Here is a 22350-nt window from a genome sequence, read left to right on the forward strand (position 1 = left end):
TAATAGAAATGGGTCAATTTAAGTTCTAAGAGCTAGTTAGAAATAAGCCTAAGCTAAGGTTGAGCTTTCATAATTAATTATAAGTCTCTGTGTCATGATTTGGGGGCTGGTGGTCCAAGAAAGTCTGCTACAAGTTTGGACCCTTCCAGGTGCCTCTAGAGGTTCTCTCCCTCCTATCTACAAAAGAATCCCTCTCCTCAACCACACCCAGGAATGGTCATGTCCTCCTAATCATTTAAAGATAGGAATCCTTTCTAAGATAAAAACACTGGCCAGAAACGTGGCTCAGCTGGTTAAAGGTCTTGCTGCACAAACTTGACAGTCTGAGTTTGACTCCTGGAATGAAGATAAGTAACTCCACAAATTGTACTTTGACCGCCACACCTGCCATGTGACATCTCCCTCTACCCTCCCCCAGCCCCCAATAATAAAGAACTGAAAAACAAAACCACAAGGCTGGGGCCAAAGTTTTAGATTAGCAGGTAAAGGTGCATGCCAAAAAATCCCGACCACTTGAGTTTGATCACCTAAACCCATGTGAAAACCCAGATGCTGTGGCCAGCAGTTGTAATTCTGGCACTCCTGAGGTGAAGCTGGATGCAAACAAGGAGAGACCCTGCCTCAGTCAAACCACAGGAGAACCAGCCCTCAAAAAGTTGTCCTCTGACTTTCCCAAGTGTATCAAGGTATGCTCCTGAATTTAACATAGATGACACAAATCTTTAAAAAACAACAACAAAGCTTTTGGATTTCATACATGAAGATTTAATTAAGTGAAAATTTATTTAGATCCAAGTTTTTTTAAACCCACAAATGTTTGTCAGGATTAGAAAGTTGAGATAGTATGGGTCACACACCATGATTGACAACACAGCTTTATGAAATCATTAGGTTCTGTATATTCAAGTATATATAGTTTATACTTGGCTAAAAAAATGATGCAATTCTAACAAAGCCATCAAAATTTAAATAAACTTTCTTGAGTTTTACACCATGGCTCCCAAATCTGAAAGCTTAGATTTGATTTATGACCATGGCAAAAATCATCTTTATTTCCTGCAAATGTAATCAGCTTTCTAAATAAGGCAAATATCAGTTTACACAGATCTTATGAAAGGCAGGAGGAAATTGCAATCATCTAACTGTAGAGTTTGAACCATAGACCCAAATTGTTCCATTATCTCCATTGTCAGATCAAGTCAAGAAAGCCTGTTACAGACTGAGTGAATGTGATTTTGTACACGCCACAAAGGTGCTTTTTGAAAACTGATCATTCTCAATTAGTACTGTATAGCTACTCAGAAATTATTTTCAACTGTGCTCCAAGGGATATCTCTTAGTGAATGAACTTTCAGGAAACCAAGGGACAATACCATTACCTATGTTTCACAGGCAATTAAGACAAAAGAGGATTTAGGATTGAGTAATCCATTCCAGATTACAAATTAGAAACACTATCTTGGAGTTAGTTTTGCCCCAAAGCCTTTTCCACTGGATAACCATTACTTTATATTTTTCTTCATCTTTTTTTTTCTTTTGATTTTCTTTTCTTTCTTTTTGTTGAGACAGGCTCTTGTTATGTAGCCTTGGCCTGGAATTCAGAGATCCACCTGCCTCTGCTTCCCAAGTGCTGGGACTAAAGGTGTGCACCATCACACTTGGCTAAATAGGCTATTTTAAATATGGTTTTATCTTCAGGACTGTCTTAAAGTTAAGTCTATAGTCTGTGAAATTTGTCCTGCCAAAATAAAAATATGCTTGTCTACTGGATTCTGATTATAGTTAAAAGTGACAAACACTTTAAAGAGAAGAAGGTAAGAGATCTCAAAGCACCTGTTTCACAGGAAAGAAGTGCTCTATTACATGGATCTATAAAAACAACCCAAACTTCAGAGACAGGAAGTTGATAATCTGATTCATCTTAATGGCTTTAGCTCATGAATAAATGATAAAGGCTTATGTTTTTTCTTATAAAAAGATGATGAGTCTTATTTGCACATTTGTTTTATATTTTAAAAGATTTCTAATTACTAAAACATTCTTTATCTTATTTGTAGTAAGTCAAAACATTAAGTGAAAGCCATTCTTTGACCACGGTTAGCCATTAGCTGAAAGTCAGCAAAGAACACAGGCTTGTTCACCAAATCAATACATCTAACCACAGGCTGTCTAAAAGCTTCCTTTAATATTCCTATCAGGTTCCTTTTAAATTAACAGACTCCCTCCATAGAATTATTCAGGCCAATGACATGGTTATGTATCAAAAAGATCACGTAACTCTTCACAGAAAAACACCCAAGGAAACGAAAAAGAACCCATTCAGCATATTTCAGGAATTACTCAAGATGTAGGCTTAGTGAAGAGCAGAAGGGCCTGTCCTGAAAAGCCTCACGAGAAATGGAAAAGTCAAGTTCATTTCCGGATTGTGCAGATGATTCCCAAGGCAGTTAGCGTCTGGTCCAGACGAGCTATTAGCGGTAAAGTAGTTCCCTTTCCCTGGCAAGGCTTTTCCCTGAGGTAATGCCTAAATTTTTAAATTTTAATATCTTACCCTGTTTCTTTTAGCTCCATCCTCTCTCACAAATAAACTCTACACAGTTCTGCCAAACCAACTGCATTTCTTTCTTTTTTGTGTTTGTTTTGAGACAGGGTCTCACTATGTAGCCTGGCTGGCCTGGAACTCACTCTGTAGACCAGGTTGGCATTCAACTCTCAGAGACCTGCCTCTGTCTCCCAAGTGCTGGGATCAAAGATGTATGCACCCGGCCCTGCACTGGACACCTTTTCATCTGGAATTGACACTATTCAAATGGTTCAAAATTCAACTCAAGAGTTACAACATTTCTGTTTAATTTAGACTTGTGTACTTCATAAAATTTATTCATTTTAGCTATTTAACTCAGTAAATACATTCAATTTTTTTATGAGTTAGTTTTTGAATATAGATGTTCTTCACAAAGACACAGGGAAAGTGGGTAATTTCTCTAAATTCAAATTCCCTAATATTTTTGTCACTCTTTTCTCTTCCCTTCACAATAACTAGCTCTCTTCTCAAGTCTTTACAAATCTCTACTTTCCAAATTCTTTTCATTGTAGTAAGTACCAAAGGAAAGATACAGGACATTTCAGCGTAAATCAGTCTCTCTCCTGTTCTCACTTAATACACACTTCAAAGCTACACATATGGCAGTATTCTGAAAATATTAACAGTTGTTAATACCTTGAAATTGAAAAGAATAAAAAAGCCAGAGAAAATATATCATAAGCAATCAGTCTGAAGTATATTAAAAGCTAATCAGATCTTGACTTTCATATAAACACTAATTTTACCACTATAAAAGACATGATTATATTTTACTTTTCTTTATAAAACTACCTTTTAACAGAATATCCGTAAGCTAGTCATCCCTTAGATAGTTCTGTACTGATAAAAAGTTACTTGTAAAAGAAAAATATTAAAAATAATTGTTTCACAGAAACAGAAGGTTTTATCAAATTCTGATAAAAAGCTGTATTTATGAGTAGAGTCTTACCACACTATAACTTTTGCCACCAGATATGGAGACTTAGGAAATGTTATACTGGTTAATAAGATGAGCATCTCAGCAACTTCAAAAATGCCACAGCAAAGATGAGGTAGTCGGAGACTCCACTTTCAGGAAGGGTCAGCATCATCTTTGGAGGGTATGTAGTTATCTGACATGTGTTCATAGCCTGAGCCTCATTACATCTCTAAGAGGCAATCTTGAGTGGCCACCTATTCACAGAGATCAAGACGATCTTTAGACCACTAAGGAAAAAAAATTCTAGAAGAGAATGGTACCATTTTCCCCATTTTAATTTTGTAATTGGTGAAAAAATTAAAGCTATTAGTTTTTGTTTTTTGTCTTTTGGTTTTTCGAGACAGGGTTTCTCTGTGTAGCTTTGCGCCTTTCCTGGAACTCATTCTGTAGCCCAGGCTGGTCTCGAACTCACAGAGATCTGCCTGCCTCCACCTCCGCCTCCCGAGTGTTGGGATTAAAGGCGTGCGCCACCACTGCCTGGCAAGCTATTAGTTTTTTTTTTTTTTTTCTTTTTTCTTGGGGTGGGGTATTGAGACAGGGTTTCACTCTGTAGCCTAGGTTGTTCCTGAACTCATGGTAATCCTTCTGCCTCAGTCTCCCAAGTTCTGGGAATACAAGCATGAACCACAATGATCAGTAAAAGCTATTGCTAGAAAATGTTTTCTTTACATTAACAGCCTCCCAACACTGGGGAAGGCTACTTTAATGTACATGCAACAAGAATTAAGGAAAAAAAATTTTTTTTGAGACATATTCTCACCATACAGCCGTGACTGGCTTAAACTCACAGTAACCTTCATCCCTCTGGTTCCCAAGTGCTGGGATTACAGGTGTGCATCACCATAGCAGCAAGAAACATTTGTTTTAACTTGGAAACTTATGAGGCAATGTCCTGTCAATCCAGGTTGAAGCAAGTTTTCTAATACAGCTGAACTAGCATCAAGAAATCAATTACTAGCCAGGTGTGGTAGAGCATGCCTTTAATACTAGTGCTTGGGAGGCAGAGGCAGGAAGATCTCTGTGAGTTCGAGGACAGCCTGGTCTACACAGCAAGCTACAGAACAGCCAGGGATATACAGAGAGACCCTGCTTCAAACAAACAAACAAACAAACAAACAAACACAAAATCCAACCAACTAAACAACATCAACAGAACCAAAACAAATAATAACAGCAACAAAAAAGGAAGAAAAAGGGAAAAAGAAAGAAAAGTGAGAGAAAGAAATCAATTACTAGCTCTTCATGGTGGTTCAAACCTGTAATCCTGAAACTCAGGCTGTACTATCTCAAACCTGAGGTCAGTCTCCGCTACATGGAGGGGGTGTCTCTCTCTCTCTCTCTCTCTCTCTCTCTCTCTCTCTCTCTCTCTCTCCACACACACACACACACACACACACACACACACACACACACACACACAAATAAATAAAAATTACTACAATATTTAAAAGGGGCAGATAGCCTATCACAAGGAAAACTGGGCAATCTGTGATCAGTCACTGAGGAGAGAAATAGGGCACCAGTCCACGTGTCTTTCTTACTGGTTACTCCAGGCCAGTGATGGTCCTAAAACACTGTGCTGCCCTTAAGATAGTAAATGTGAAATATTATTTTGTCCTCCTGTCCAGTATGTTATATCTTGGAGCTATTGCTATGTCTTCTCTTTTTTGAAGCTACATAAAATATATGTTAGTTCTGAAGACAGAAATAATTATTTAGGTTGTGAAGACCAAAAGCAATATTAAGCTTCCTAAATATTGAACCACGTGTTTTGTTTGCATCTTTATTTAAGTTCAATTTAAAATAATGAGAAACTATTCAGGTCTTTTTGTTACTGGTGGATACAGTAGCTGTTTAGAAACTGCCTATATCCCCCTGGGAACCAGAGTTCCTAAGAAAGAGCTAAGTAGATGTAACAGTCCATAAATTAATATAGAAAAACTCTAGTTGCCTTAGCAACTCCAAGCTTCTAATACCGCTGTTTTAACTGTAAAGCTTCTAGTAAGAAAGGAATCCAAGTTGCATTATGACGTTATTCACCTCTTCCAGGGTGAAGGGCTGCTGTATTTGGATCTATTGACAATCCTGCCATACTGCCGAACAAATGCACCTCTAGATCGTAACATTCTCTTTCCATTGGCCAGATTAATAAGAAACAAACTTGCTTTAGTTCATATTTAAAATGAAAACACACTGTTTCACTTTAAAGCATTTTGTTGCCTAACATTCCTATTAGCAATTACAAAAGTCAATTACATTATCATGGACGGATTACAACACTCATCTTTACTGAAGAATTTTAAAATGAAAATGGGAAAGATAACTATTCTGCCATATAAGAATACTGATAGCGTACATTAGCAAAATATTCCACATGTAGGAAAGGGCAGAAGATTACTTAAAAAAAATACAGAATATTCAAATGTATTTGTAACGCCTTGAAATTTCAAATATGCCTGGACCATATGTAAATTAAGTGGAAAAGTATATAATTTACACGGTAAAAACAAAAACCAGACACCTGCTTAAAAATATATAACAAGTGTATCATAAGAAAAATAAATTCATCTGGAATTAAAATTTAGGGCAGTTTTATTTTGGATTCTAACTGCCTTTGTAGAAAAATTCGAAGAGGCATAAGAAAAATAAGATATGAAATGAAAATATGTATGCAAGTCCACATTCCTAACCTCCCTCCATCATTGTTGCTCTGGCACATCAATCCTGAGTAACCTAACTTTCGATTTATAATGGTATTCCTTCAGATACAATTTCATAGGAGAAGGAACTGGCAGGGCATCAATGCCATCGTAAGTTGTACAATTACAGATGACTGTTCTGCAAATGTGCTGCAAGGAAAAGGGGAAGGTCCGGATTAACGGAGTGGACAGAAGTGGTTCAAAGAACATACAGGCGCTGGGGTCCTTATAATGTTCTAGGAGCCCAGTAATGTCGGGAGAATGGAAGACACACGGATCATGGGCATCAAAGCTAAAGTTGTGATTCCACTGTTCAATTCTCGCGTGAAGAGAACGACTATAGCGTCTAAAACTAACGGAGAATAAATAATCTTCCTGTGCTGAGTCTCGAAGTAAAAAGGTGCCCTCTGGCTTTCCTTCTAACAGAGCTTCGGCTGCATATTTATCCATAACACCCCAGTAGCATGGATTGTTACTGATCTGAAGGAGGTCTGGTACAAGGCAGTGAACGTAATCAATCTGGGTGTGGTGCTTGGGAGGGGACTCCAACTGCAGGATTTCATCATCCATTTCCCACCTGGGCTTGTTTCTTTTTCTGGAGCTTGTGCACAGTGTTATAATTTCATCCTCTGAATCCATATCACTATCTTCTATGCTGTTATTTGTGACCAAGTTCATCATAGAGCCAGTAATGTGACCACCTCTACATGAAGCACTGCTGGTAGTTCCGACACAGGGCTGAACACTGGTCTGCGAGAAACAGGGTATGTCTTCTTCTATGTTTCTTCGCTTTAGCTGGGCATCCCTCACTTTACTCTCAGATAAGTCTGTGCTCACCCATTCATCTGAATTTGGACTTACAGGAACAGTATGTCGTTTAATAAAATGCCACCTAAAGGCTAAATCCGATCGAGGTGGGAAAGGGCACTTATCTAGCATGAGTTCACTGATATGAATTTTTCTTTTAGATGGAAGCCCTGAAGAGTGCCGACTACTACAATTCATTATTGGAAAACACTGGCCCACCGCATCTTGCAGTTTCTGTTTAAGGGATCGGCCTAAAAATCTGTGCCCACAGGAGTGGTCCAGGTCCAGCTGAATGGACGAGCAGCTGTGTTCCCTCTCTCGGCCCCTTCCGGGAGCTTCAGCCTTCTCTCCAGGACACACGGTTTCCGACTCAGAACAGCTCTCCCTCTTTCTGGACCAAGATAACTTCCTTCCGCTCCACACATAGCCATCCTTTCCATCAGCACTTCTACTCCGGCCTGTTTTCGGCCGCACATCTACGTTTTTACTATTGTTTTCAGCCATTCTGAACAAATTATTTACAAATCCCAGTGTTAGCAAGACTGCATTTTCAGCTTTTTTGACAGGAAGTTTCTTCTGGGTACTTTCTGGATGAATCTAAGAAAAAGAAGAAAGGAAGTCATTAGCAGCCTGTTCATCTATTGGACACAAGATAAGAAGCAGAGTCAGTCTATGAAAGGACACCACCATGCTGTCAGGCAGCCCTGGGTATCCCGTCCCCACGGTACAGTGCTGCTCTACCATATTGGGATAATATTTCCTCATACCATGAAGGTAAGATGATGGAGTCCTTTCTCAGAGCTAAATTTCAGTATGAGTCCTCTCTCAGGAATAACACATGCTTGGATAGGAATAATTCCTACTTTTGCAGTTTACTTTATGCCTATTTATCCTTCCCTTATTTTTCTTTTATTGGTTTCTTGAGACAGGGTCTTGCAATGTAGCCTTGGCCAACCTAGAAATCTCTATGTGGCCCAGGCTGACCTTAAACTTGCAACATTCCTTCTGCCCCCAATTCTACGCTAGAAATTACAGTCATGTGTCACAACATCTGACTTTCACTTTCTTTTTCTTATTTCACAACAGGCCAGTGAATTATGAGAAGAGGCGGTTACAAATCTATGAGCTAGTGCTCAGAACTAATACCCTGCATTGTTTCTTCTCTTGTTTCCATTTCTACTGATTAAAATACCAATTTGAGTTGTACAGTGTAACATGAATCTATTAAGTAAACAATTACAACTGAGCAACAGGAATGCCAAGTAAATATTCCTAAGAGTTTTGCCAATTAATTCCAATAACTAGTTACATCATTATCAGTCTTTGCAGTTTTTAGAAGTATTCTACTCACATAATACTCTTACATTCTTTATCATTTGAAAACAAGCAGGTACATTTCTACAGGGCATCCCTTGGCTACACATACTAGAATTCATAATGAATTTATGTAAGTATTTTGAAAACCTTTTCTTAGTCATTTGAATTCTGTGTTTGTGTGTACCATGTACATGCAGGTGCCTGAGGAAGATTAGAAGGTATCAGGTCCCCTGAAACTGTAGTCAGAGGTGGTTGTGAGACTCCTGGTGTGGGTGCTGAGAACCAAACCTAGGTCCTCTACAAAAACAGTACATTCTCTTACCTTCTGAGCCATCTCTCTAGCCATACTTAGGTGTTTTTGTTTTTTTTTAATTTTTTTTATTTATGTGCACTGGTGTTTTGCCTGCATGAAGGTGTCTGCTAACCTGGAACTGACCTGTCACGTAGGTGCTGGGAATTGAACTCAGGACCTCTGGAAGAACAGCCAGTGCTCTTAACCACTGAGACATCTCTCCAGCCACCCTACATAAGTGTTTTCAAGTGAAGCAAAAGTTAAGCTAGGGCCAGGTGGTGGTGGTGGTGGTGGTGGTGGTGGTGGTGGTGGTGGTGGTGGTGGTGGTGGTGCACGCCTTTAATCCCAGCACTCAGGAGGCAGAGCCAGTCGGTCTCTGTGAGTTCGAGGCCAGCCTGGTCTACAGAGCGAGATCCAGGACAGGCACCAAAACTACATGGAGAAAACCTGTCTGGAAAAACCAAAAAGCAAAAAAAAAAAAAGTTAAGCTAGGAACTGAGAGGCAGGGTCCTATAATTCCAAATATTTTGCAACTAAAAGCCGAATTTTGTATCTGTCAGAAAAATCAGTCATTTAATATGCTAATTATGATTAAGTTTCTTAATTTCAGAACATTAAAAACCTCAACAGTCAAGTGATGTGGTTAGAGACTAATATATTTTAAAATAAAATCCTAATTTTACCTAACTTTTCAAGCAATACTATCACTTAATACTGCCTTTATCTTCAACAGTATTTTTTTCCCCTCAGAACAGAGGCACATGAGTTTCCATAGTCAAAGAGCCTGCTAAATATAAATAGTACATCATTCTAAAAGCTTAGAATTCTAGAAGTAATGAAGATAGTTTGAGGATCCCTACTGTAAAATCTGAAATGCTTCAAAAAAATCAAACTTTTAAAGTGTCAGCTTGTGGTCACCAGAGGAGGATTCTACATCTGACCACGAGGTTGGCTATAGGCAAAATACAGGCACATTAAAAATGCTGTGTAAGATTACCATCAGGTTATGTGTATAAGATATATATAAATCATGAATGAATTTTTCAGACTTGGGCTCATTCACAAGATATCTCATTACATATATGTAAAAATTCCAAAATCTGGGAAAACAAACAACATTTAAAAACACTTCAGGTCGCAAGCTTATCAGCTAAGGGAGACCGAGGTAACCCAGAGAAAGAAAGCCTTACAAACAACTACAGGTAAAAGTGCTTCTCAACAACACTGGAGGTTAAAGATGAACTTCTTACTTTGAAGGAAAAGGAGCCAGAGCATCAAACAGAGGAGAGAATAGAGCTTCCTATTTACCAACACCTCACTTAGTCATGGATAGGGTGTTCTCTAAAGTGGGGTGTAAACTCTAACAAGACACGCAGCCAGGAGATATGTACCCACCAGAAGGAGTTCTGGGGAGAAGATAGGAGGACATCTCCTGACACACAGGAAGACAACGCCAAGGTCAAAGATCAGTGTCGGAAAAGGTCACTGAGAGAGTGATAAAGCAAATTAAAAAAGATTAGATGACAACTCTGAGGAGGTCATTGCCCCCTCCCCCCCATGTGTGCTGGGGGTTGAACTCAGGGCCTTGTTCCTGGTAGGAAAGCTCTCTACCACTGAACTACATCCCAAATCCTTTACTTTTTACTATGTAGCCCAGATGGGATCCACCTCTCAATCCCCTGCCTCCTGAATGCTAAGATTATAGGAAGCTATCATGGCAGACTAAGCAATCCTAATTTCATAGAATAGCATGTTACAGTTTTCAAAGTAGAAAGAAAATTTACCTTGCATTTCTTGGTTTCCTAAAAGTTAAAGTGTATGAAATTGATTCTTTGCTTGACGATGCTTTCATAACTCACTGTCATGTGGTAATCTGCCTGAGGCTACCCTGGAGGGAAAGGTGGAGTCCTAACATGCTGAAGTCAGACCAGCCTGCTCCATGTCTACTCACTTAGTGCAGTGTACTGCACGTGTAAGATGAGGGATGGATTTTTGGACTGTAATATTTGAAGTAAAAGAATCTTTATAACGTTATATTGAGATATGACTATAAAAATTGTGTTAAAAACCAGGGTTGCAAGTTATCGAAAGATACGGTATTTAAATTAGTTGAGCTTTCGGGGCTGGAGAGACGGCTCAGTGGTTAGGGTACTGGCCATTCTTCCAGAGGACAGAAGTGGGCAGCACTCACATCAGGTGGCTCACAGCTGCCTTACCTCCAGCTCCAAGGTATCTGATGCTCTCCTCCAGCATCTGTCTGTCTGTCTGTCTGTCTGTCTCTCTCTCTCTCTCTCTCTCTCTCACACACACACACACACACACACACACACACACACACATAAATAAAAATTAAAATAGTTTTAAAGTAAGTAAGTTAAACTTTTTTTTTTTGAGAGACAGGGTTTCTCTGTGAAAGAGTCCTGGCTGGCCTCGAACTCACAGAGATCCACCTGCCTGTGTCTCCCGAGTGCTGAGACTAAAGGTATGCACCACCACCGCCTGGCTCTAAGTTAAATTTTTAAGAGGAATCCAAATCAAATTTTCTTCTTTCCCAAAATGGCAAGTGTTCTAATTTCACTTTTACTGAGCTAACGGTGACTCTCCAAAGTGACTAAGCAGATTTTTAACAGTTTACATTCCATAGCATAGGTAACCTCTTAACAACTTCTAGAAAAGCCTTTGCTACAGTTAAGATCATATTAGAAAAAGGTAGTTAGGATGTCCAGACCATGTTGCAAAAGATATTCAGAATGTCTTCCATTGTACAGAAAGAGTAACAATCCATCATGTGAGCTATGCATGGTGGCACAAATGTACTCCTAGTATTTGGGAGGTGGAGGCAGGAGGATCAAGAGTTAAAGCTTATCTTTGGATACATAGTGAGTTTGAAGCCAGCCAGGGCTACATAAGATCCTGTCTTAAACAATCAAACCAAACAACCAATATATCATGTCAAAACAATAACAACAAAAACCCCTCTTGTATCTTCCCACTTAAGGACTGGGAGGGATTTTTCTAATATCTTTCAAAAGCCTCATTAGATTTGTGGTGCTTGGGATCAAACAAGGTTTCACAATGCTCTTTTAATAATACATCCCTAGCACCCCAAATTCATTTATTTTTGAGACTGGGTCTGGAACTCATTATGTAGATCAGGTTAGTATCTACATACTGAAAGAGTATGAACTCACAGAGATTTGCCTACCTCTGCCTCCCAAGTGCTAGATCTAAAGTCGTGCATTACTATACTTGTCTCCAAATTCTTAAAAATATAAAAATTCTATCATACTGTTCCCAATAAAACTAACATGGCTCCTGTGGTGTTTGAATAACAATGGCCCCCGTGATTCATATATGTGAATGCTACGTCAACAGAGAGTGGCATCATTTAAAAGGATTAGGAGGTGTGGCCTTGTTGAAGGAAGTGTGTCTGTCACAGGGGGAGGGCTTTATGGCTCAAAAGTCCAAGCCAGGTTCCAGAGTCTCCTTCCTCCTGCTGTCGGCAGATCCAGATGTAGACCTCTCAGCTATCTCTCCACCCCATGTCTGCCTACATGCAGCCATGCTTCCTGCCCTTGGAGAAAATGGACTAAACCTCCGAACTGTAAGCCCGCCCCAGGTAAAAGCTTTCTTTTTTAAGAGTTGTTGTGCATGGCCTCTCTTCACAGCAATAGAACACAGACTAACACAGCTCCAAACAGCCAGCCATTAGTTCTTGAAAATGTCTTCTTGTCGTCATCATTGCTCTTTACAAGGATGGGGTTAGAATCCAGGCTTCATGCATGTTGGGTCAGTGCTCCACCAAGCTGATTCTTGGAATTTAAACCCAACTTTGTATAGAAGAAAAGGAGCTACAGAATGGTTGGGTGGCTCTGTGACCAGTTTGGGTGCAGTACAAAATCACAGACAAGACTTTGAGAGATGGAACACACTGAAGAGTGAGTGTCAACAGCTAGAGAGAAACTCCCCTTCCTCTTTCTTTTTAAAGAAAAGGAAAGACTCATTTGGGAGAAGCTGCTTTGGTTCCTGATTCAATATTAATTTTTTATGAAGGGAGCCATGTTACACACAGCCCTGGGGAATAAACAGTGACATTAAAAAAAAAAGCCATTATTTCTTAATGAGCAAGAGGCAAATGTTTAAAAAGCAAGTTTACGTAAAAGCCACTTCAAGAGAGCAAGTTTCCAGATCCAACTGCCATGATAATGATGAGAGAAAAAAAAATTAATGTCCATATGCTAATTTCACTAACAAAAGATATAACTTTCTATTGTGCAAGACTAGGAAGGTAATTTTAACTCAAGTAAAAGTTAACAATGAAATGGTTAAACATTATCAGGAAAACTAATTTGTATTCTCTATATTGCTGGATAATAGAGCATATTTTATATGTGTGACTATAAATTATTTATTGAACTACTTATGCCTACAATGCCAATATACATTTAAGACTCGAATTCTAATTTCTAATACTAACCCAAAATAAATTTGATGATTCAAAGAGTAATTCAACATACTAAATAATTCACAAATATATTATTATTGTGATAGCAATTTAGTCCTGTGACTTTTCCTATGAAATTTGTGACTCCAAGTTTACCTGCAACCACCCTGCCCAATCTCCACCAAAGCAGTCAGATTATAGCTTGATATTTAAGTTGGATGTTGAATAAACATTTAAGCTTCACAAATGGAATTTGTTGGCTAGCAGACAACAGAGGAATTCCTTGGAATATTACATCAAAAAGTGAAAATAGGTTGTACAGGAGAAAAAAAAATTGAGACGAAAAGTTTTCCTTCTCTAATTATCCTTTCTCTAGTAATTTTTAAAAAGTTTTCTAGCAAAAAAAATTTTAAATTTACATTTATTTTCTAGAAAGTATTTAAAAGTATACCCTTTAAAGAGTTAGCCAGGGCTCACAAGGCTAAACTGGATGATAATTACAAAAAAAAACAGCAAAGAAACAAAAAGGGCAAACCCAGACAAAGCCTTAGTTTAATACTAATAATAGTTAATACGATTACTCTTGTTTGCCCTCCCCCCCACTTCTTGCACTCTCCTTTCCACGCACAGCTTGCTCATGCCAGATTCTTTAATCTATATATATTCCAGTAAACAAATGATGGAGACCACTGTTAACAGTAATGTATATTTAAAAATATGCTAAGGTAGACTTTTTAACTTTCTTACTACAAAAGTTATGTTAACTTGAATGAATCATTTCATTATGTACACATCCATCGAAATCATATCGTATTCCATAAGTATATAAAATTACTATTTGTCAAAGTAAAGCAATTCGACTCAAATACTTACTCTGGGAAAAAAAGGTGGGGCTCCTTGTTAAACAAGTTTGAATAGTACTCACTTGCCAGACCATCACCCACATTAACAAAGTTTTTCAGAGGCCCTTCAGTAAAAAAATCTGCTTAAGGCACAGATTCCTGCATTTACCACAAACCTTTTTTGTAGAACAGAATTTGGGGAACATTAAAATGATTGTACATCCCATAAGTTCATGAGCTTATGAACTAAATATAAAGAGATGTATCTAAACACTTCTCAACTGAAGTCAGCTACTGTAGGAAAAAGCGCAGGCAGGAAACCAACGGCTGGAGCACAGTGATGCAGGCAAGCCCAGGAACAGGTCAGTAACCTGGGGCTCTACTCGGGTTTGTGTTACACACACACGCTGTTCTTCTCATAATGGACTCGGTAGCTTAGGCCCCTTATCCATAGGTACTATGAACATACCCTTCTCTGAACAATGCACATAGCAACCCGCTAGCAACACAGGGCCCCCACCTACATCAAGCTATGCCTACACCCCTTTTCAATCAACTATGCGGGTTTCTCTTCCCACATGGGCCAAGGAACAGTTTTTATTCAAATATATTCCCAGTATTTCTTGGTCCTGATCTGATGTAAATTGACTTTAGGTACATATGCAGTAAAACAAAACTTGTGTCAAGTTCATTGTCAGAGAATTCCCTATTACTCTCTTATGCCTATGCATAATTGGATGTGTATATGATTAAAGTCAGATGCATTTTGGAAAGAAACATGTACAGGAGAAAAGTGACTATATGACCTAATCTATCAACCCAAACAGGAAGCCACCCTCCCCATGCCCCTTTTAACTAAATTCCTTTTTCTCTGAGCCCACAGAAAGAAGCCCCAAATGCTAACTGGGGCCCTTGAGAACCTGGGTTCATGAGGCCCACTGCTCCCTAACATTATGATATTTTTATTGCTTTGTTTAAATAATTTCCTTGCTACTTTTGCAAATATGTGTGAGCTTTTATTTCAATTCCATAAATAAGGGGCCAAGAATCTGGAAACACTCGACTCTGGCCCTCAGTCCCTGACCACCACACAAAACCTGGCTTCCTCAAAGTGGAAGGAAGAGCCAACAGATCCCCCCCCCTTTTTAAATTTTATTTATTTTTATTTTATGTACATTGGTGTTTTGGCATGGGTGTCAGGTCCCCTGGAACTGGAATTACAGACAGTTGTGAGCTGCCATGTGGGTGCTGGGAATTGAACCTGGGTCCTCTGGAAGAGCAGTCAGTGCTCTTAACCGCTGAGCCATCTTTCCAGCCCTGAGCAACAGACTCTTAGAACCGGAATATTTAAGATTTGTTATTAAAACACTTTATGGAATAAACTGAATAGATGTATTTTCCTCCTAATTTGTAATTTTCAATTACAAAACTTAGTGTGTATTGATTAATATATGGAATATTCAAATAAGTTTAAAAAAAAAAAAGGAGGTACAGATCACTGGTAGAGAACTGGATTAGCATGCATGAGGCTCTGTGATCAATCTCCAACACTGCAAAACTAGCCAAAAGTATAACTCTTATTAAACTTGATTTTCTCATTTGTAAATTGGGACACATTTTTACAGAGTTCTAATTAAAATGTATGAAAGCAGCATTCAATGAGATTAACAAAAATAAGTACCACCAAGAACTTTTCTAAAAAAAAAAAAGAGGTGAAAAAGTGGCAAAAATAGCAAGAAGAGGCACCAATGGCTATGCATTTAAGGCTAGAAACTGCACACCAACATATCGTGGAAATCTGAACATATACTAGGTATGGTGGTACATGCTTGAAACCCTAGTACTTGGGAGGTCAATGCCAGAATATCAGGAGTTCAAGGTCAGCTGAGCTACACAGAGCCCAACTCAACAAAACAAAAACCCAAAAACTCTGAAATTGAAAAAGCTCCAGTATTTCTAAAATACCATAAAGCATAAAGCACATTACTCTTTAGTTAAATGTGCTCCTTTAAACAAGCTGCTTTTTCTGTGACTGATACAGGTGTGTGTACTACCTGTGTAGAGGTACCCCGAGAAGCCAGAGGAGGGATTCAGATTTTCTGGAACTGAAGGTAAAGAAATTGTGAGCCATCAGATGCATGGTGGGACTTGAACCCAGGTCTTCTAAAAGAACAGCAAGTGCTCTTAGCTGCTGAGCCATCTCTCCAGCCTCAAAGCTTTAAATGTTTAGATTCCTTAAAAATACTGAGCGAAAATAAACAAACTTTTAGTGATAAATTTTTTATAGTTTCTTTTAAAGATATTTCATTTTATCTTATGTGCATGGGTATTTTGCTTGCATATCTTGTCCCTGGGAATTGAACCCAGGTCCTCTAGACCTGGACAAATAGAGCAACCAATATTCTTAACCTCTGAGCCATCTCTCTAGCACACACATCCCCTTCCCCGACACATTTATAGTTCCTTACAAGCTAACTTAACAAAAATTTAAACAGAAATACTGGGCAAGAGGGTTTTTTGTTTTTTGTTTTTTTTTTTTTTTTGGAGTGGGCATGGGAGAAGTAGCAGGTCCCTCTACATAGCCCTGACTGTCCTAAAACTCACTATGTAGACCAGGCTGGCCTCAAACTCAAAGATAGCCACCTGTGTCTGCCTCCTGAGTGCTGAAGCTTTGAAAAGGTGTGAGCCACTATGCCAGGTTTTTTTTTTTTTTTTTTTAATAAAAAATAAAAACTACAGATCATTCTTTTCACTACTTTATAATAATTATATATGATTACATTTAAGGTAAGTAACACACTTCACCCAAATACTAGTAGAATGTGAATCTAGATTTCAATTTTTTAATGTTTTAATTTTAAAAGCCATGTGTGGTAGCACAACCCTCTAATTCCAGGACTTAGGAGGTGTGAAATAGAATCTCCAGCTTGAGGTCAGCTTAGACTACACAGCAAGTCTGAGACCAATACCTGTCATGATTAAATTCTGATTTTTATGAAAACAGCTTGATTCAGAGGGAGTATGGCAGCCTGTCTTGGAGAGTAAAAGAACTGGAGTCTGACACCGGGAGGTATGTGACTTTGGTGAATCAGAGCATTTCTGAGTTTTAGTTTTCCTAACTATAAACATTGCAGGTATGGTAGAGCATGCCTTTAATCCTAGCATCTGGGAAGCAGGGACATTGATCTCTGTGAGTCTAAGGCCAGCCTGGTCTACCTAGTGGCCAGCCAGAGCTACAGAGTGAGACTGGTTCAACAAAACAACCTCAGAACCACTGAATATGGTCAGGGAGCTTAAAGGCCCCAGGAGTGAACTACTGTCATTATTCTGTTAAACGGGCATAGTATCAAACTGCCTTCTAAATTCTTATCTCTGTACCGATAGATTACAATAGATTAGCACATTTCTCAGGCCTTATCAGAGAAGTTTCTTTGTATAGTGAATGGTGGTTAATAAAGAAATTCCCGATTGATCAAAGTACAGAGAATAAGTGTTAATGCATTCAGCTACAAATGGGACATCGATATCACACACACCCCAAAATTAAGGGACCACTGTGGAAGATGAAGAGAGATTTCAAGAGCCAGAGGAGAACTGGGGTGAGGCAGTGACTTCTGGACATGACAGGACCATTGAATTAATAAACTCACAGAGGCTGTGGCTGCCTGCACAAGGCCAAGCCAGTTAACATACTAGTATGGAGTGGGGAGGTACTTATGAGACCCCACCCTGAACTGACAAACTACTGACAATTGATGGCTTCTAGGGGAGGAAGAGTCAGTTTTCTTTAAGGGTGTGGTAACCATGTTCCAGTGGCTGGCCCCATACTCCTAAGTATATGGGCAACACCAATTAGACAGTGGGAGCTATTACAGTGGGTACAGGCTGGAAGAGGGTGGGGAGGTAGGAGTGGACCTCGGAGGAATTGGGGGGAACAGTGAAATGGTGGTGAATATGATCAAAATACAATGTGTGAAATTCTCAAGGAATAAAATGATATTAAAGTTGATAATGTCCCTCTTGCTCTGATAAAGTCAATCCAGTGCTGCCAAGGTAATACAAGAATCAAATGCCTGCTGTTTCCCGTAGAGGAACTGGGCGGCTGAGAGCAGAGGCACTTTTACTATAGTCCCTTTTGTAGCTTACTGGGTCTCTACAAGTATTATTTCCTCCCAGAATAAATGTTATTAACATTCATTCATAATACATTTGGAGAGATTAAAAAAAAATTTTTTTTCAATATTTAGCTCTCCTCAGTTACTGTTACCCTCTCTCCCAGCCTCAACTTCCATAGTAATGATAGGGTTTTCTCTGTAGCTTTGGAGCCTGTCCTGGAACTTGCTCTGTAGACTAGGCTGGCCTTGAACTCACAGAGATCTCTGCCTGTCTCTGCCTCCTGAGTGCTGGGATTAAAGACATGGGCCACTGCTGCCCGGCTATAACGATGATTTTTTTACATCAAGTATATATTCTATTAAAAAGAAATTTATGGGCCGGACTGGAGAGATGATTCAGGAGTTATGAATACTTGCTGTGCTTGCAAAGGACCCAAACTTCAGTTCCCAGAACCCGGATCTTGCAGTTCACAATAGTTCACAATTGCCTGTAACTCTCCAGGGGATTTGATGCCCTCTTCTGGCCTCTGCAGGCACCCTCTCCCTCTCTCCCCGCCCCCTCTTCTCTTTTCTGTTCTCTCTCTCTCTCTCTCTCTGTCTCTCTCTCTCTCTCTCTCTCTCACACACACACACACACCTCCCCCCACATTTTTTATAATTAAAAATAAAATCTTAAAAAAAAGCTCTGCTGTAGGAAATACTGTTAAAGTTTCTTGGATAACTGTGTAGGCTTATATGACATTATTTATATAGATAATATTACCTTTCATAGAATGCTAATATATCTATGTTTTCTCAACCTATTGCCCTTGAGATCAACACTATTTGTGAACCTCAGAATATTAAAGTGGTCACAGTAGGGCAACTAACCTTCAGTGTAACTGAATCTCCAATTCTGGCTTTGTTTTCAGTGAGTTTATTCAGATACCCACTCAAATGGGATATGCACTGGTAATAAACAATTCATCTGGGAAACTTTGGTACCCATACCAGAATCTGGACATAAGTATCATTTCCACTTTGGGGGTGAGAAATCTGACATTCAGGAAACTAAAGACACACTCACACTCAAGGTCATACAATAGGTTAGAGTTAAAATTAAAACTAGAACTGTTTAATCCTCAGGCTAAAGCCTATCCACACCCGTGAAATCAGCAAAGGAAATATTATCTTAACCTGTGAATAAGGTTTGATTACTCGGGCAGAGAGAATGGGCAGGCATGCTGACATTGTTCATAGTTTTAAAATCAGGTGGTAGTACAGATACTGTGTCTAAAGTATTTACAACTATAACTCTTGTTCCTCTTTGCAGGTTTCTGAATGTTGAGCTCTGAAAAGCATTACTATGAGATCCCGTGATATATTCGATATATAAATAAATATCAGCTCAACTTGAATCTCACCCTGTACCTAATAATTTTTATTGCCCAGTTACTTGGGCAAAAGATTTATAAATTGGTCCATCTAAAAACTGAATAATTTCAAAATAAAACTAAGTTACTCAGAAACCATCATCTCAGGTACTTTCGTTCCTGTAGAAAATTAACAACTAGATATTTTAAAAGAATCTCAGGTTCTTTTTGGGCCAACTACTCTTTCTTTTCACTCATATACAACTCTGTCTATTTGGAACCCTGGTTCTTACAAAATGCCACCAGAGCAAGAATACCACGGTTTGAGTAACTAAGCTTGCAACTTTTTAGAATGAATCGAGACTGAAGGACAGGAAAAAAATATACCTCTACAACAGAAAAATGTCTCAGGTGATAAAAATAAGTGACTGAAACCGGATGGTGGGTACCACAAAAAAACTGAGAATTTCCATAAGATAAACACTAAGTAAAAAAAAAAAATCATCATACTTTTCAACAGAGACCAATTTACTAATATAGAGAACGTGAAGAACCAAGAAAAGCATAAACCTGACGGGCCAAGACCTTACTTAGCACAGGATGTGTTATGAGTTGCAAGGATGAGAGGAAGCGTTCAACAATATAAATTAGAACTCTTCTTTCCGATCTAAACGCACTTTAGTAAACTTTGGGTGGGATCTGGACAGGAAACCCCAGTTAATTCTCCTAGGCATCATTTAGCTAGAGTTGCAAGAAAGCAGAATGAATCCATCCTTTATCACTACAGAAAACGACAACGTGAGGGGCACGAAGGAGGATGGTCAAGAATAAAGGCTTGACAAGGTCTGTCTCTAACCCTGTCCCGAGGAGCTCGATCGGTTCAAGGAGCCGAATATGGTTGCCTGGGAGGAGAGCCTGGAAGGGTAGGCGCAAAACCCCAGCCCCTCACGGCCACCCTTCCCCCTTCTCACCTCTCTGAGCGCGACTTAACCGGGGCTGTCCGAGGAACCGCCGCCATCACCGCCGCCATCACTCGGCGCTCGCTCGCTCGCTCAAATGCGGAAGGGAGGCCCGGCCACTCCCGCTCCTCGCGTAGCTCCCACCAGGCGGATGCCTCTCTGCCAGCGCCTTCCCCCGCCCCCGCTCAGTCAGTCCGGTGTCAGACTTGCCGCGGTCTCCGCCTGCTCTCCAGGGACCGCCACCACTTCCGGGTTCCGCTCCCACCTTTTCTTTCAGAGCCGCCCCAGCCGCCGGCTCTGGGCTCCGCGGCGGCGCGCCGCTGACGTCAACACCCGGCGACCTCGGTCAGGCCCTGCGCTGGGCGGCGGCGGCGGGGGCGGGCGCGCGCGTGCGCACCGGGCCAGCGCGCCAGAGCGCGGGAAGCCGCTCCTTGCGAACTGCTCTTCCCTCGCACGGGAGGCTGTTGCACCCTTCCTGCTCCTTGTTCGCTTTGCCTGAGCCTGCAGAGGTGAAGCTTGTCAGCTCCCCGTCCGGCCGTGACGTGCTGTTGCTCCTCGGGTGAGGGGAGCAGGACTGCGTAGCGCGCAGAGGACCGACCTTCCGTCTGAAAATACTAGTTCATTCAAAACCGTTCAGCTAGGCAAAGGGAAAGATGCCGGCCACACAGAAGCCCATGAGGTATGGACATACGGAAGGACACACCGACGTCTGTTTTGATGATTCTGGAAGGTAAGCGTCTTTGGAAATTTAAAAAAAGGGACTACTGAGGTGTGAGTGTCAGCGGTCATTTACTGCACGTACAGTCACCCCAAGATGACCGATGCGGAGGGAGAGAGGGAGGGGTAAACAGGGACGTCTGTTTCCTGAGACTTGTTTGCCTTCAACTGTCGTGGGAAGTTAAAGTCCTCTTCCCAGAGGAGCGTCTTCTCGCCACTCACAGTTTCATTCGGTGTCACGTTCATTTCATGAGCTCGCTCACTGCATACTGCTTGTCAAATCCCTCAGCCCGTCGGGAATGGTAGCTTCCTTTGGCTTTAGTAATGTTATTTCTCTTTGTTCTCTTTCCTTCCCTTTTCTTTTTAAATTGCTGACTCCGAACCGACTTCGTTGTGTTTCATTCCTAAACTGTTATTTTACGAGGGCTATTCCCTTCTCTTTAGAAAAACAGAAGGTGTGTTTATTTTGTTTCATGTCTGTGTGTGTGTGGCTAAGTATATTTGAGCTGCCATGTGAGTGCTGGGAACCGAACCCAGGCCCTCTGAAAGAGCAGCAAGTGCTTGCAGGCCTGAGCCATCTCTCCAGCCCCCATATTTCCCATTTATCTTTCTATGTGCCATTCCTGTCAAGTACTGTTAAGTTGTGTGACCTCCAATGCCACACCTCTCTGTTCATTGATCCATAAAAAAAAAATTGTGAGTCTACCTTTGTGAGGGCTAGAGATAATGACAACAAGCCATGACCATTTCCTTTATTGAAGTTAAGGTCTTTTTGGATTAATAGGCATCAGGCACAAATTAATTACAAAACACGTATATTTAGAAACACACTTAGAACTACTAAGTGATGTGTGCAGTGATAAGGATATGGTCAGAGAAGGTGTGCGTTAGAGGACAGAAAGCTTCTCTAAGGGCGTGTCTTGAAATGAGAACTGGAGATTGAGTAGGTATTAAGAAATAAAGATAGGCCAGGGATGTAGCTTAGTGATACTACATTCCCCCAGCCTCCTGAAAAAGAAAGAAAAAAGAAATATAAAGAGTTGGAGGCATGGTGGTAGGGTGGTGATGTTGGCAGTGTATGTTCAAAAGACCAGTAGAGCCAGGGGCCCTGCTTGCTTAAAAATGAAAAGGTATCCATAGTAGAAGGTGAAGTGATGTTGAGCTTCGTGAGATGGCTCTGTGAAGGTGAACAGGGAGTGTCCTATGCAAGGCCTTCTGCTTTTTATCTTGCTTGGAGAGGATG

At 40.2% G+C, this 22350-nt stretch overlaps 2 protein-coding genes across 2 annotated transcripts in view; one reads left to right on the forward strand and one right to left on the reverse strand.

The window, feature by feature from the left end:
* Positions 1–5330: 5330 nt before the first annotated feature.
* On the reverse strand, positions 5331–20701 carry Socs4 (suppressor of cytokine signaling 4). Its single transcript, XM_028873579.2, has 2 exons — positions 20403–20701; positions 5331–7666 (listed from the first exon to the last, which is right to left on the reverse strand). The coding sequence occupies exon 2, from the start codon at positions 7571–7573 to the stop codon at positions 6263–6265; it is 1311 nt and encodes a 436-aa protein (XP_028729412.1). The 5' UTR covers positions 7574–7666; positions 20403–20701; the 3' UTR covers positions 5331–6262.
* Positions 20702–20790: 89 nt separating this feature from the next.
* Positions 20791–22350, forward strand: part of Wdhd1 (WD repeat and HMG-box DNA binding protein 1) — a 43883-nt gene continuing 42323 nt past the window's right edge. Inside the window, exon 1 of the mRNA XM_028873580.2 lies at positions 20791–21120. Coding sequence (XP_028729413.1) covers positions 21044–21120 — 77 coding nt within the window. The 5' untranslated portion in view covers positions 20791–21043. The remainder of the gene's footprint in view (positions 21121–22350) is intronic.

This window comes from Peromyscus leucopus, chromosome 9 (genome assembly GCF_004664715.2).
Source record: "Peromyscus leucopus breed LL Stock chromosome 9, UCI_PerLeu_2.1, whole genome shotgun sequence".
Classification (NCBI taxonomy): domain Eukaryota; kingdom Metazoa; phylum Chordata; class Mammalia; order Rodentia; family Cricetidae; genus Peromyscus; species Peromyscus leucopus.